Source organism: Hevea brasiliensis, chromosome 4 (assembly GCF_030052815.1).
Source record: "Hevea brasiliensis isolate MT/VB/25A 57/8 chromosome 4, ASM3005281v1, whole genome shotgun sequence".
NCBI lineage: Eukaryota > Viridiplantae > Streptophyta > Magnoliopsida > Malpighiales > Euphorbiaceae > Hevea > Hevea brasiliensis.
The window spans coordinates 82,673,762-82,690,884 of record NC_079496.1 but is presented as its reverse complement, the minus strand read 5'-3'; the positions used below and the strand labels follow the sequence as shown (position 1 = coordinate 82,690,884).

Sequence of the window (17,123 nt, the reverse complement as noted above, 5' to 3'; positions counted from 1 at the left end):
TTCTTGTTGGTTCGGTATTGTTCTTCGGTTCGGGATCCCGAGAACCGTGCATAGCCCTATTGGCCACTCCCTTATGCCAATGGAGCCTAAAGTTTCTATTTTTATATATTGATCTTCATTTGAAGGTGTACTTGGTTCTGGTCATACTAACATCTGAGGCTGAAACATTTATGATAATCATAAAATTATTAGTTTATGCTGTTTCTGCTGAGTGGAAGCATCTAAATTGTCATTATGCTGTCATTCCTTTATTATGGAAGTGAAAGATGACTGTTTATCACACTGAATTTGACAAATAATTTAACTTTTTTAATTATTGTGTTCCCCACCTTCTTGGTGCCAAGTAGTTTTTGACTACATATAGCCTTCCATGTGCTTTGGTGACAGAAGCCTTTGTAATATTTATGGTTCCTTCTTGGTGCCAAGTAGTTTTTGACTACGTATAGCCTTCCATGTGCTTTGGTGACAGAAGGCTTTGTAATATTTATGGTTCCAATTTGCTTATCTTTTGTGTGATTTCAATTCAGGATTACAAGGTTCACCGAGATGAAATACATACAAAACTGGTTCAGATAATGAGAGAAAGGTTGTTGGTTCATTTACGTGGATTACCTCAAATTGTTGAGAGCTGGAATAGACCTGAAGATGCTGACTCACAGCCTAGTCAGTTTGCTCGTTCTCTTATAAAGGTAATTACTTTAATCCAGGCTGACTGGCTTAGTACATTTGTGATTGATTTTGTCTCTGAGTGTAAGTTGTCTGTGTGTGTGTGTGTATGAGAGAGAGAGAGAGAGAGAATTCTTCAACTTATTCTTCTATGAAGCTACTCTTTGCAGTAGGTTATTGCATTGTACTCAAATTTTGGAACTTAAAAAGCTTTTGGAAAGCAACAGAGACACTACTCTAGTTTACCTTTCTGTGGGTCCACTTATTTTTTCTTATAGGATTATTTGGTTAATGTGCTTGTAGGAGGGAGGGAGACAGGGAGTGTACCTTTTTATGAGTCCACTTGATTTTTTTCTTATAGGATTATTTGGTTGGTGTGCTCATAGGAGGGAGGGAGGGAGGGAGATAGAGAGAGATACATTATAGAATACTTGAACTAATTCTTCTATGAAGTTGTCGGAGGTACTTAAACTCTAATATGAAACTCACAAAGCTTTTCCAAATTACACCTGAAAGCACCTGTATGACACACTACTGAGTAAATCTTACTGTGCCAGCCACTTGACTTGTGCGCATATGATTACTAAGTTCATGTATGGATATTGTAATTAAGATGAGTTGTTAACCAAAATTATAACATTTTAGCAATCGTTGTCTTAAACGCTTTTGAATATTTTACTAGTCTAGATGTTTTGGTGGATTTTGTTCCTGTGGTGAAATGATTTTGTTAAAGTTTGCCTAAATAAAACTTAAATCTTTGTACTGAGTTGATTCAGAGTTTTATGGCATAACTGGATGGATATCCGGAGTTGTGGGCTCTATTAGAGCTTGTTACGACCATGGTTTCAAATAACGGCCGTTATGTAACGACTGTTATTTACAGGTTTTGGAAGGGCCTTTTACGGGATACATCGTTATTTGCAAGCAAATTTGGAGTTGCAGGTGTAACGGTCGTTATGACCTTACGTAGCCGTTATTTACTGTTACGTAACTGTAATGGTTGTTACTTTAATTATTCCTGTGCTTCAATCACATAGAAATAGCATTATTTTCCTTCTCTTTTCTTTGTCTGCGTATTCTCTCTTCCATAGTTGCTGTATCTCTTGTATTCTTTTAAATTTTCACCCAAATTTCTCCTTCCTTCTACAAAATCTCTCCCTTATTGTTTGCTAAGTTAAGATCATCATTAAATATCTTTGTTCTACCTATAAATTGTTTAATGCTAATGATATCTAAACATGATAAATTTAATGTTTTTATTTGATATATTTGTGCTTATTATATTGTTGTATATCTTAGTTTGACTTGTATTTAACAATATATAGTCATTTTATAAACTTTCCAAATTTTTCAAAAAAGTTTGCATAGTGTCAGGCCATTACTGTTATGTTATGGCTGTTATAGGCCTATTTCCTTTACCCATGACCACGACCGCAATTTGAAACCATGGCTACGACCCACATAAAGTTCTATTTAATTCAACGTGTTATTGTTGAGCCAAAATTTAATCAGTGGTGGACTGAAAAGTGTTTTCAGCTCTTTTTTCCCCCCTTCTCTTTTTCTTTCCAAAATAAGCAAAGAGTGAAGCGTATAATAATGGGGTGGCTATTTGAACATGCTACCTAAAATTCTGTATTATATTGATTCTGTGGACATACTGAACCTAAATGGTGGAATATGGCTTCCTATATTTTTCATGGCTATAAAAAAGTAGTAACCTTTAAATTTCTGCCGCCTTTGTGCTGGAAATTGGGTTTGAGAATTCGTAATAGAAAGAATTGTAGTTGGGCTGGTGCTGAAATTAATAGTTGGGCTGGTGCTGAAATTAATCTTTGGATAATTGTTAGTCTTGTTTCTGGAATTGTGAAATTGATTGAATGTGGAACTGGACCTTTGCTGGGCTCATTTTTTAAGAGGCAGTCTTTCTGCATTTCTAGGATGACAGCTATGGGGCTGTATTTCGAAGCACAGCTTCTATAGTTATGTAGTTGTTCTGCAGTAATGTTAAATCTCAATAGAATTATTGTTGTTGAGCTTTTAATTATATATTTATTCTTTGAACACGCAAGCCTGCATGCACTCCATTAATGACACTATAATTCTATACACCATGAGTGCTTTGTTGTATATTTAGTTAAAATTCAATGTCACGAGTATTTGGTAATCTTATGGGTTTTGGGTTGTTCAACATTTTCTATATGTTGCTCTCCGAAGTTTCAGCTAGAATATTGGTTAAAGTTGTTCTCTTGAAATTCTGGCATTTATTGCAACTTAGTTTTATACCCTTAAGACTTGTTGCTCATCAGCAAAAGTGTCTCTTCAGTTTCATTTGTCAATCCCTTAATTTAAGCTCTATATTAGATCAAGGGGTCTGCATTTTAATTATTTTTACAGTTTGGGCTGCATGTGTTTCCAGTCACAGCTTTGGGGATGAAAATTGATACTGCTTAATTGGGAAAATATTGGATAGGAAAAAAATATTAATTCTTGGAAACAAGACGATTCTTTCTGACTTCTCCATTTGGTCTAGACTCACTAGAAATTGCTTCCTGAAAAATGTACAATAAAAAAATTCTACATTTAAATGAATGCATCGATCAGTATAAAAATTACTATTCAAGTGGTAATTTTCTCTCCAAGTTGTGTAATCAAAATTTTCCTTTATCAATTCTGATAGAGTTAGGAACGAATCAAAATAAATGAACAGAGCAAAACACTGAAATGTAGAGGAAGGCAATCTGGTATTATTTTGAAGAAGTAAAACAGCAATACAACTTAGTTCAGCTGGTAATGGCTATTACAAAAACTAATTACACCAGAGAATTCCCAAAAGAAATTACTCAAGCCCAACACTATGCTGAATAACTCAAGAAAAGCATGCCTTCCCTCTCTCATGGTTGGTTACTTATAGCTTTTAGCAGCACATGAATAGAGCACCATTCTGTTATCCACGTCAATCCTTCCAGAATTCTCTTCATAAGCAATGGTTACCATTCTGTTATCCAAGTCAGCACCTCCAGAATTCTCTAAAGCCTTAGCTTCATTCCTTCTTATTTTTCTCCTTGCATAAACCAAGTTGTCCAGGCCCATTACCAGTCCTTGTCATATCAAATTCTAACTGATTCGCTGTTCAATTTGTTTTCAGGAAGTTGGATACCTTCAACGTGTTTTGTCTCGAACTTTACATGAGGTAGATGTTCAAGCAATTTTTAGGTGAGTTTTTCTTGTTTTTAGCATGGTGAAAAATCTTTAATTGCTGCAACATCAGTAAATTTCTTTTTTTTTTTTTTCCTTTTATGTTCTCATGCTGATGCAAAATTGGTGAGGAATCTAAGTATCACAAAAATCCTGAATGACTTCAACTTGATATTGAGGCTGAGTTGAGTGACTTTTTTTTTAGCTTGTTTTATTGCTTTGATTCTTAATAGTTGAATGCTCAGGCACAAAGTTTGGTTGTCTTAGCAATGGGATTTTAAAACCATTTGTTATGTCAAATACTTGTTGAAGAAGTTGGCCGAAGTATAAGTCATTTTTTGCCTAACTTCTTGATATTCATGTAATTTCATAGTGCAAGTGGATTTGTTAATATTCTGTGTTGGCAATAGAATTAGACAATTTTTTCGGAAAGGAAAAAATTACGACTCATATGGGTGCTCGTGTTACTGGTATATGTTCTTAAACTAAGGTAAATTAAATGGGTAATTGGGAAATCGGTAGTCAGTACCTATTTGACTTTGACCAATCCTTAGCCCTTCACATTACTCCTAAAATTTCCAAAATTGCATTCCATTGTAGATTCAAGATTTTTCAGACGATATTATGAATTGTGCACTATCTTTTTTGGTTGTCAAGCAATTTTGCATTGGATTACATTTTCCCCTTCCTTATTTTTACTTTAAAAATTATTGAATTTTTATTGAACTTGCTATTGTAATTGTGATATACGCTAAAACTCACTTTCTTGACAATATTCTAAGAATGGTGTTGCATTTACAAACAAGACTTGTCATTTAAATATTTTATGATAATGATAGCCACTAAGGATAAATTTTTATAGTTCATTTTACGCATTAGTTAAACTCAAATTAATTAGAAAAAAATCCCTTGTAGTTTAGTATAAAAATAAACTTTAATAAATTGATGCTTCCCTGGATCAACGGTGTACTCAACGTACACTAAAAACAAATCCAAACAATGTTGTTGAAATGTAGTTTTTAATTTTCAAATAATGGAAGTGCTTACTTTTGGAGGAAAAGATGAAAACAGAAGTGCATATCACTTGAGGATACTTTTTGTAGTCACTTTAACCATTATTATATTCTTTCATAAAATTTTATATCTGATTACATTTTGACTCAATGCGTAGCATATATTACTAAACTAAGCTTGTGCTGAGATATTATATTGTTTATAGTGATTAGTTTTATAACAGAAATATTGTTATATGATTCATGTGCAGCATGATTGTAGGGAAAAATTAATTTTGGTTTCAGTTTAAGTGATTTAATTGTTCTTTTAATCAATACTATGCAGTTTTTTTAATTTAATTACATTAGTATATTACGTTTTAATTTATGCTATGGAAGTATGCTCAGTATATCAGATAAATTTTATGTCTGAAAATTAATTTAAAATATGAATTTTGATTCTACATGTATGTGAACTATGAACTAGCTTTGTTATCTTCTTATAGAACTTTTATAATAAAAATTGATGCTCCTTGTTAAAACGTATTACTTTATAGCAATCACTTGTGTGGTACTCTTTTTGCAGACAAGTGGTTATAATTTTCCATTCACAAATTTCAGAAGCATTTTCACGGTTAGAGATCAGCACTCCACAAGTGAAGGAAAGGTGCTAATGTTATTTTTTAATCATTTATGTAATGAACTTTAGATATAATAATTGCATTTGTTTTATCATTTGTCTACTGCTGTTGTAATTGTTCACTTTTCATAAATTTATAGTGGTTTCATTTGCCAGGCTTCATCGAGATGTTAAACACATTCTTGGATGCATTAGATCATTACCAACTGATAACTTGAGTAAATCTGGTACCCCTAACTGGGGGCTGCTTGACGAATTCTTGATACAAAAGTTTGGAGCTGAAGCTGGTTAAAAAATTGTTGTCAAGTACCAAATTGATTGAGGCTGTAACAAGACTTTCAGGAAACATATAGAGATCTCAGAACCAGTTCTCAGCCTATACATTTACCTTGTAGAATAGAATTGAGGTAATGAGCTTAGTCATGTTTTTCTGTTCTTATACTGCCTGTTATTCTTTTCTTAATCACAAATAGCTGTAAAAAGCATACCAGCAAAAGTTGAAACTCATGATCACCAATTTAAAAGCATAGCTGTTATTAACAAGCTGTTTTAGTAATTTACCTTCCAACACATCAAAGTTTATTAATTAGAAAATTACTAATACATGGTGAACATTTGCCTTCTTACTTGGATTCTGCATCATTGCATATCCTTTCATTGATGACCACATCATCTTGTAGGTTTCCTTGGAGTTGCATGACTTTAATATGTTCTGGTTTCCCATTGTTCGAATGGCAGTGGCAATATCATTCCATGTTGTTTTATGTCATATACCCTTATTTAGAAATTAGAATCTTTGCAATTGCTAGAAACCATGCAATGACTTCTTGTAATATGTCCGTCTCACCATAAATGTCTATAGCGATTCTAATTCTAAATGAAATCACTAGGGCCAGACGTAATGAGACTCAGTTTTTCCTGGCATCTTTGGAGTTGCCATGCTGAGATATCTCAAATGGATTTCTGAGATCAAACTGCCCTTCTTATGTAGGAGGAGATATTTGTTAGATTGTATCTTAATTGGTTTATTCAGCTCTGTGTGGTTGCATTTTCTTCTAATTTATTTATTTATTTATTTTTACAAGTCTTTAGTTTTTAGACATAAATGATGACTTTTTGATTCCCACTTTGGTAAGTATCGTCAGCGTATTCAGGGTAATTGACGGTGACTACAGACAGATTGTGGTGATTGAATTTAAGCTGAAACCTCCCCACTTTGTGAAATCCAATGTCAAGTTTTACACAATTGTACAATTATCGATCTATCATCTGCACAAAAGTTCAAAGAATGCCTCAAGCACAACTTCTATGCTGGTCGTGTTTTTATTTTAAGGTGTAAAGGTTCTGGAGTTGAGTTGTGAATTGTGATGAAAGACTGGTACATGGAAGGAATTCAGTTGGGCCTCAAATGCGTTGGATGAAACTGATTGTTTGTGCTGGCTCTGCTTGTTTAAAATTCGAGATTATTTAAATACAAAGAGTAACTGACATAGACTCATTCGCCTTCAGAAAGCATATTCAAATAAAAATCACATGACAATTAGATTTGATGTAACTATGAATTACTTGCATGTGGCTGTTTGAAAATGGTATGTTTAGCGTTTAAAATAAAGCTTATTGCTCTATGTGCCTACTAAACTTGGTAAACTTCATTGACTTTGCTCTCCCTGATTTTTCGTTTCGAGTAATCACAATTCCTCACCATTTAAAAAGGTGTGAAATACACAGTTGATTCTAATTTCTCAATGAATTTTGTGTGAAGCATTTCAAGTGCTGAAGTTTTAAAATTTTGGCAGGCGCATGGGTTGCTTGTCTAGATAGACTACTATTGTATCACATTCAAAAATGTCAAGGCAGGAAGTCTCTGAAGCAGAATTTTTGTAGCAGTTTAAACACTTTGTGTACAATTTATTAGCTTGTTGGAAGTGGCGTTCAGCTGGTACTAGTTACGAAGTATGTTTGTTCCTTTTGTATCAATTTCGGGTACTTGGTTGCTTCATATCCTGACATCTATTGTACTGTAATATCATTATTGAGATTTTTATTATTTTATTTTATTTTATTTTAGTAAAAAGTTTATTTCTTTTTATATTAATGAAATTGATTTTAAATTAACCAAGAAAGAAAAAAAACTATATTGATATGAATTGGGACAATTATAAATTCATATATTACCAATTACGTAGTTCGCTGATACTTTAAGTTCAGTTTGATTTTTTTAATTATTTTTCTTGGAAGCAATTTGAATGTTTAATGATATATCTGTGCATGTATGTAACAAGTCAGCACATCAGTATTCTACGATTGGCCAAATTCAACACCAGTTGCGGACGCTTGGGCGCCTCCGGACCAGGAGGGGAATTTGCCACCCCACCAATTGGAAAAACTCTTTCATAAATGTTATATGCTATTAAAAACGTCTTACCACCCTCTTAGTTTTTTAAATTTCCTATTACCCATAAAGCATTTTTAGTTAGAAGTAAAAATTTTGATTTAGTTAAAAAATATAGTTAAAATTCTAGACATGTTTGAGCTATTATGGACTCATAAATATAGAAAGTAAACACTTAATATAATGAAATTAATTGTCCTTGGCATGTTTTTAGATTCTATAAATTTCTAACAAGACTTTTAATATTGAAAGTATCTATATGCTTGTAAATAACTTTCATCGCGAACCTAAGCAAGAAGGGCTGTATATAAATGACAGAGGATAAATTACATCTTTAGGATTTAATAAATATACATTAATTTCTATATTTTAAAAATCTATTTATTTGGTTGTTAACATTTTAATAAACTTATAGATTAGTTTCTGCTGCTAGAATCATAGTTCAATCGTTAATTTTAGAATAAATTACTTTTTTATCCTTCAATTATGTCATAATTAATACTTTTATCCGTAAATTTTTAAACATTAATGGTTATGTCCTTCCTACAACTATTACAAGGGCTTAAAGCCCATAAACCCTATGCAAAGAGTTTTGGAATCCAAAAATTTATTTTTACAATTAGGTCCACCAAATAGTCCATTAATGCACCATTACTCTTGCCCATTCGGTTTTGAGCCTCCAAATTGTGCTCGATGTATTTAATTTATTTTACATGAAAAATAACTTAAAAGAAACATAGAAAATAAGTATTTAAATAAATAAAAAATTACAGGAATTAATAAAGAAAAAAGAAAAGAAAAAAAAAAGAACATAAAGGATAAAATCAAATAATCCAACAAAACCTAAGGACTACAAATAAATTTTGGTTCACAGAGGACTTTTAATTCTAATTAAAATTTTAAAACTTAAATTTCAGAAATTCTATTATGCCAAATAATTAAAAAAATGTGATTAATTATTTTTGAAAAAAAGAGAGTTCAATTTCAACTAAACTAACCTAATTTAGTTTCAGCTCTGTATAGAATTTTTGTAAAAATCATAAAAAATATAAAATGTGAAAGATAAATTAAAAAAAAAAACTACAGCCCTGACCATGTTATAACTTAATCATTAAAAAAAAAAAAGAAAAATCCGAAATTAGATAACATGAAACATGCAAAAATCAATAAAGTTGATTATAATACATATTTACTAGATTTGAATAATAGAAAGTAAAAGCACACTAAAAATACTAAACATTCTTGATAAGCCACGAAAATTTATGGTATTGTTGCTAACATGTCATATTTTGTTATAGAAAAATTAACATGTCATATTTTATTATAGAAAAATTAGTTAACCTGTTTCTAAATAGATTGATGTTGCAATCAAGAGTTTCATACTGAAAAGATCACCTAGACAGAACTATGCATGAAATTTTAAAAAAATATGTATAACAAACTTCACGGAATTAAGCAAATCCAAAAATATGGCCTGAATCCGAACACATCTAACTTTAATTTAAAGCAAAAAAACGAATTTTTAAACTAATATTTAGGTTCATGCGGAAACTAAACTATGCAGGTCCAAATTTTCAAAAATCATAATTACCTAATAAAAATATCAAATCAAGTGATTCAAAAATAAAAGTGCATGGGAACATCCTAAAGAATCCACTAAAAATGGTTTTAGATAATGAAATACAAGAAAAAATTTGCACAACAGAGAGCATGCAAGCATATGAAGCCATCGAGGACCCCTTCTGATCTTACCTTGTTTAGAGATTAATTCCTTGGAATTAAGGCAATCTAGAGACTCCTTTGGGACCTTAAGATACATGGTAAGCTAAGGAAAAAAAAAAAAAAAAACTTAATTAATTATAGAATCAAATTAAAACCCTTAAACCTATCAAATTATATTTTATATTTTTTACATTCTATTTTTTGTGTGTGTACTTTCTATCCATTCCAAATATCCCTGGGATGATCTGAAACTCTAGATCTTTGGAATTTATCATAATTGGGCTTCTCACTACCTCTTCATATGCCATGCTCTAAAGGATTTAAAAAAAAATGTCTACAATTTGCCCCCCACTTCGGCAAAATTTGGAAGCAATACCACAACTAATTGTGTCAAATTTCATCAAAGTGTTTTGACTCATGCAATGTAAGAAGTGAGGCTAGAGTATACCACCTTCAATAATTTACTCACTGCCTGAGTTAGGTTAGAACTTTGATTATGCTTCTACTTCTTCTGATATTGATAGTTACATAGGCTATAACAAAAGTGTATGATTTTGAAAATTTTGAGACTTTGTATCTAAAACCTCTAGGCTTCCTAAGTATCTTCTTTTGAGGGAGACTCAAATCCTCTCGCAGTTCCAAATGTATTTGCCATACTTTGCACCTTCTACACCTTATGAGGTACCTAGTTATTGCTTCCTACTCCTTCTAAGACTGACGATTGCAACAAAATCTTATGATGATGCCTGTATTCTATGCCTATATTATACATGTTACATAACGTGCCATGTGTCCTAAACTAGGTCTAAGGACTTAGCACTATGAAAACCTACTCATTCCAAGCCTTATGGTGTGCTAACTTTAAAATGATTTGAGGATTTGAATATAATTGCACTTAGACGTCATATGTATCTCCGTTTGAGAGAGAATCAAATCCTCTCATAGTTTAACATGTGCAATTTTTGAATTCTGACTTGAAAATTTTGTGAGATTGCTCACAAATGATGTATATTAGAGTCCTTAAACACCAATAATGCCGTGCTCAAAATTTCTGAAGTTTCTACTGGGGAATGATTGTTTTTCTAAAACTAATTGGGGGGTTTTGGACTTATTTGCAAACCTTTCCAATTCAAGGACCAAAATGTAATTTTCTATCTCATGGATCAAAAATATAATTTTCTAAATTTTGAAAACATCATTTTGGAGACCTAAAAATGTGAAATTTGAAATAAAATTTTGGACCTGACAAAAAATTTTCAAAAAAGATCTAGGGACCATTTTGTGATTTTCCCCTGTTGAGATGAAAATGCAATTTTACAATTTTTTTGAAAGAAAATTTACATTTTGAAACAAAAAATGTAAGAAAAATGCAAGTTGTAGACTCCTTTTCAAGCTAAAAGACTCCCTCTTTATCACTTTGTTTTAGTAAGCTCCACATGACCTATTAAGGTTAGGATTTCTCTAAATCCTAGTAAACTAAGAAGATAAATTTTCTCCTATATTTTCTCTCTCCTCTGCGCCACTTAGGGAATCCCGTCCCCCTTTTTATTAAATTTTTTTTACTTTTTTTTTACACTTTTCATGTTTATTCTTATCTCTCCAAAATCCTAATCATTCTTTTATTTGGGATACTCTTTAAAAGCTCTATAAAAGCACACTCCTCTCTCATTATTTTTTCACTTCAATATTCTTCTCTTTCTCTCTCTCTCTCTCTCTCTCTCTCTCTCTCTCTCTCATCATCTTTCACCATGCCTTCAATGCTCAAAACTACGCTTGTAACACCCTCCCGGTAGCAACTCCGCACAGTCTACTGTTCCGGTGACCGGTGTCGGTCCGGACAGCTAGAACGTCCGGAAAAATATTTAAACTAAAGCGAGGAACCATAATTAACTCAAATATTAATAAGAAAAATTTAGTAAAAATGTTAGAAATAAAATACAACTAAATCAAATGAGCAGGTGCCCAAGCGATGGGTAACCAGAGGGAAGTTGCGGTTCTCGCAACGAGGAGCCCTAGACCCAGGGGAAAAATTATAAAATAATTTTTGGGACTCCAGAGAAGGGTTATTGAGGTTCCCATGGCATTAGAATGCCAAGAAAATACCTAGAAAAAATTTTCAATCGGTACAGACAATTTTGACCCGTTAAGCCAAACGGAGGGCATTTTGGTCATTTCGCCTTCAGAGACGATTTTTGGCTGACTTGTCCAGTTGAGTAAATAATTATTATGACATAAAATATGAATTAATGTTGATGAAAAATTAATTTGAAGCTAGTAGAAAAGAAAAGAAAAGAAAATAAAGAAAATTAAAGATAATGACATCACATGATGTCACTCACTTAATCCTAACCAATCACAAGTTAATAAGCATTCTTAAAACACTTAAAAGAGTCCAAATGGACCAAAATAAATCTGCTCTTCTTCTTCTTCTTCCTCCAATATGTGACTCTCTTCTCCATAGCCTCCATAGAAGTTTCTTTCATCACTTTCATTTTTCCCATGAATTTCCACTACTAAACCCTAAGTCACCTTCATCAAAACTTGTCCATACCTCTTGGGGAAGCTTTTGGCAGCCAAGAAGAGGAAAGAAAGTGAAGGTTTAACAAGTTGGGAATTTTATCAAATAAGGTTAGTGCATATTAACTTCCTAATCTTGTTTACTTATTGAAATTTAGTTTGAATATGAATAAATAATTAAGAAATTGAAGAAAATCATGTGTGAAATTGAGAAGCAAATTTTGGCCAGCACTTATAGGATGAGGAATTGATGAGTTTTATTGGGCTAAAACCTAAATACAAGCTTAGATAGTGACATATGAATGATTGATGACCTTAATTGGGATGTGTTGCATGATTCATGGATTGGAAGCTAGGGTTTTGAGAAGTGAAATTTGGATTTAACTTATGAAATTGTGAAAGAACATTATAAGGGTCAATTAGTGACCATTTTAGGTATGTTGACCATGAATTGGACTGAAAAATAGTATAGCCAAGTGAATGTGTAGGCTGCCTTGTTAGTGCAGCAGAGTGACTGAAAATTCAGTCCACTTGGACTGCCATAACTTGGGCTGTGTTAGTCCAATTGATGTTTGGCCAATTGGACATGAAACTAGGCTTATAATGGCACATTTTTGCTGAAGAAACTATGCCCAAAAGACCAAAGCAAGAGGACCAAAAGTTGGCCCCAATCCGGACACCCTGCAACAGCACCTGCAGAAATGACCAAATGAACAGTAACTGTTCATTTGGCCATAACTCACTGTAGATTTGGTCAATTGACCTGAAATTTTTACAGCAACAAGTTAAGACATAGAAAAACAACTTTCATGAAGAAACCTACCCCAAATTATGACCATAACCAAATCAAATCATTGAGCAAAGTGAAGTTTACTGTACTAAGATTTCCAGAATTTTCATTTGAGCAGCAATGTTTGGAGGACTATAACTCTCTCTAGAAAACTCGGATTTAGGCGATTCTTGAACCGATGAAAACCTAAGGCATGGTAGAACATTTCATATGAAGAAAGTTAGACCAAATTATGAACTTAACTTGGTCAAATTACTGACCAAAGTTGGACCAAAATTTGCCAAAACCCAAAATTTCAGCAGGAACAGTACACTTGAACAGTAAACTTATTTTGGCCATAACTTGAGCTACAAAACTCCAAATGGAGTGATTCAAAAAAAGAAATTCAACTAGAAAAAATAAGGAACATTTTCTATGAAGGAAGTTTTATCAAATTCCAACAGTAAATCGACCAATGAAACAGTGCAACTTCGGAGCACCAAAACCGAAAATTGGCAATTTTGCCAAAATGACCTAAGCTTTGAGAAAGTGACCAAAACCAACAAGTTTTAAATGAAAAATGTAGTATGTTTGAAGTGCCAAAGTCAATGTACATATTTTCTATGCAAAAGTCAACATTTTAGTTGACTAATGAAGTGAATAGTGACATGAAAACTTGAAATAAGCTTGGAAATGGATTTGGTAATTGATTCCAACAAGTTTTAAATGCAAAATGTGGTACATCGGGAGTGTTAAAACCAATGTACCTATTGTTTATGCAAAAGTCAATATTTTTGTTGACTAATGAGGTGAATAGTGACACCAAAACTTGAAATTCAAAATTTGAAATTAGAAATGCATCTAGGGGACTTTAAATTGCAATTGGCAATTAATACTAGTAAATGTAAAACTCAAAATGTGGGATCTTGGTGTAATTAGAATTAATATATCCATTAAGTATAAAAAGGTCAACATTTTGGTTGACTAGTATGGTGAATAGTAATCAAAATGATTAGTGAATTAAGATGAAGACCTAGAACCAATTCTAAGCTTAAATGATTAGAATTGTATGACAAATATGGACTACGCATCCTAGTCAAAATTGTTAAAAAGAAATTTAGGCCATAAATTTGAAATCCATGAAATATTCATGGATTACTTGAAACATGAAAAATAAGTCACCTAATTGATGTAAATAGATAGTTTGGGCATATATGCCCATCACAAATGGAATTCATAAAATATTAGTAACTCAACTTGAAATATAAAATTTGTAATTACATAAGTATATTCTTGAATGTATAAATGAGAAAGGAAAAATGTTTTGAATACAATGGTACATGTGAACCATTGTTTAGAATTGTGATCAATATGAATAACATAATGAATGGATAAATAAACCATATAAATGTATGAATGAGACATTAGTTCTCATTATTGTAAAGAGGAGAAGTATTTTGAGTACAATGGTATAAAAGAATAATTGATGTGAATTGTGATCATATAAATGATCAAATGAATGTATGAATTATGATTGAAATTTATCATGAAATAATGAAGTCATAAAGCACAATATATTAACATTTTAAAATATCAAATGTCCTAGTATACCTAACAAGATTGGTTTGGATAGTTTGGCATGCCAATAGGGTATTGTTTTAGCAGTACTGCGAAAGGCTTTATGCCTGTATTCATGGCTTTATGCCCGTATTCATGGCTTTTATGCCCGTATTCATGGCTTTTATGCCCGATTATGTGATATCATGGCTTTTTAGCCATACTGACTGCATACATGGTTGACGTTCTGCGTCCCATGGTATGACGGCCCGAGGCACCGCGGTGTCCAGTGCCAACGACCCGTTATCCAGTCCAGTCGTCTAGTATAGGTTACTTGGGCAGTCAATTAAAGTATTATTCAATTCAGCTAAGTTAAGTTAAGTATAATGAAAATCCAGTACAATTAAATTAAGTATTGAATGAATAGGCAAAAGAGATTAGCAAAAGAAACATAACAAAAATATAAATTGCAGAACCGTACAGACTTGAAATACAATACAGATAGAATAAATTATATACCTGCTAGTATTACTGAAAAGTTATAAACTAAGCACTTCCAAAGAGGAACAAACTAGTATATAAGATCGTTGATACTAGAAATACCATACCAAATTAAATTGACTCTGAGTATCTGAATTATCATTTATTTCTTTCTTTACTTGTATATATTATTTCTGGTTATATTATTGCACCACTAAGCAGAAATGCTTAGTGCGATGGAATTGCTTCCTCGCGCAGTAATCAAGGTAAAACCAGAGACTGTCGATCGAGATTTTTGGAGTCCAGATTCTGCGAAGTGTCGAAGAGTTCAAGATTGTCACCTCTTCAAAGAATGCATGTAGATAGGGCTCATTTTATACATGTTATGTATATTGTTCATTCCTAGCACATTGTAAATTATTTGTATATCTTGTACAAAATAAACTCATGTAATTAACCTATGAATTATGGAAGCTATTCAAAGTAAGTATTTTAGTATGTGAATTGAATTTGAGTTATAATGAGATTATACTTGTGAATATTGAGATATTGAAAATCTAATGAGATTTTTGAGAAATCTGGATACTGTATTGAGATACATTATGTTTGAAAATTTTTGAGACTATTAAGTTTGAGAAATTGAGTATATATTGAAATTGTCTTTAGCAGGTTCAGAAGAACTGTTAGTCCAAATTACAGCCGACACTTTGTCGGATTATCATTAAAATTTTTGAAATTTCCAATTTAGTTAGATTTTGATAAAAGTAAAAATAGCCTAAATCTTCAATAAAGTTTTTGAATAAATAAATCAAGGACTGTAATGAAATCAGATAAAATACAGTGCTCCGGCACACTGAGTGGCATAACTTGCTCGGCTACACTGTAGTCGGGTAAGGGGTGTCACAACGCTCAAGAACCGGATGGAAGATGTAGTTGCTGTGTGATACCCCTCACCGGTCTACAGTATAGCCGAGTAAAGCATGCCACATTCGGTGCTGGAGCACCCTATCTTATCCTGTCCTATTCATTGTTAATTTTATACTTCATTTAAAACATGTGGTAATTTTTTATTTATTTATCACAATTCATTTTTGTGGAGACCCAGGTAGAGCCTTCTCTGTTTTATTAGCATCTGGCGGGTTCCACTAGTTACCTGTTAAAAACAATTTCATATCCATTCATATGATCATATAACATATTATTCATTTTCTCATATAATAAGTCATTCATAAGAAAATTCATATACAGAAATTCACATCTTTATTTACAATCTCAAAAATATCATTATAATTTAATTACATCACCAACTATAATTACATAATGCTTATATACAATGAACCAAAACACTAAGTCTATACATGGCCTTACCAAAATACTACAACTAATGAGGTGAACTCTGCACTGTAGCAGATTTGGTCAGCTGTAGTCAAAACACTACTGTGGCGGCTGCTGATCTCCAGTACCTACGCGATGGAAAATCCAACGCGCTAAACTAATTGCTTAGTGGTGCATAATTTTAAAGAACAGTAACTAAATAATTCAAATAATAATTATAAGTAATATTTTGCAATTTTGGGTCAATTGTATATTTTATTGCACTTTGAGAATAAATTAATTATCAAGATCTTATTAGTGTATTTATTCCTTTCTCTGTCTTTTTAAAGTCATATCAGTGTCTTATCTATTCATTTGTTTCATTCTCAGTCTTTTAAAATCATATCAATGCCCAAGTAACCTATAACAGATTATAAAGCTGGATACACGGGAGTGTACTGGTTAGACAGCCGTATGTGTATCCAATATACATCTGTCATATTAAGTACAAGGCCAACGGGTAGGCTTTTAAAGCCAGAAATAAAATTTGGCACGATGGTCAACGGGCAGGCATATAGCCTGTAGAACAATTATATCAGACATATATTATCTATTAATGATTATTTATGTAGGTAGTACTGCTATCTGTAGTCCCTAATTGATATAAGCCTATGTTTACTTTGGGCAAGTAAGCATTATTAATTATTTAACAAAATTTTTTTCTCCATGTATAGTGGGAAAAGTGGGTTCCACATACCTCTTTCATGTAATTTAGCATATAGTGGCCTATTAGGGATAAGTCCCTATCAAAAATAATTTATTTCGAGAACCTTTCTTTAGTTTCAGTTTTACTGTTTTGACTTTACATATCAAATTGAG

The 17,123-nt window shown here is 32.3% G+C and overlaps 1 protein-coding gene across 6 annotated transcripts in view; it reads left to right on the top strand.

Annotated features, from left to right (window-relative positions):
* Positions 1 to 7,582, top strand: part of LOC110663802 (vacuolar protein sorting-associated protein 54, chloroplastic) — a 34,965-nt gene extending 27,383 nt beyond the window's left edge. The window contains exons 15-19 of one of the 6 annotated variants that reach the window (XM_021823216.2): positions 528 to 689; positions 3,812 to 3,879; positions 5,440 to 5,520; positions 5,650 to 5,900; positions 7,290 to 7,582. In XM_021823216.2, coding sequence (XP_021678908.2) covers positions 528 to 689; positions 3,812 to 3,879; positions 5,440 to 5,520; positions 5,650 to 5,785 — 447 coding nt within the window. In that variant the 3' untranslated portion in view covers positions 5,786 to 5,900; positions 7,290 to 7,582. Of the gene's footprint in view, positions 1 to 527; positions 690 to 3,811; positions 3,880 to 5,439; positions 5,521 to 5,649; positions 5,901 to 6,173; positions 6,526 to 6,629; positions 7,052 to 7,289 lie in introns of those variants that run through there. The other 5 variants (XM_021823220.2, XM_021823219.2, XM_021823217.2 and 2 more) reach the window with 5 other exon arrangements.
* Positions 7,583 to 17,123: the final 9,541 nt, after the last annotated feature.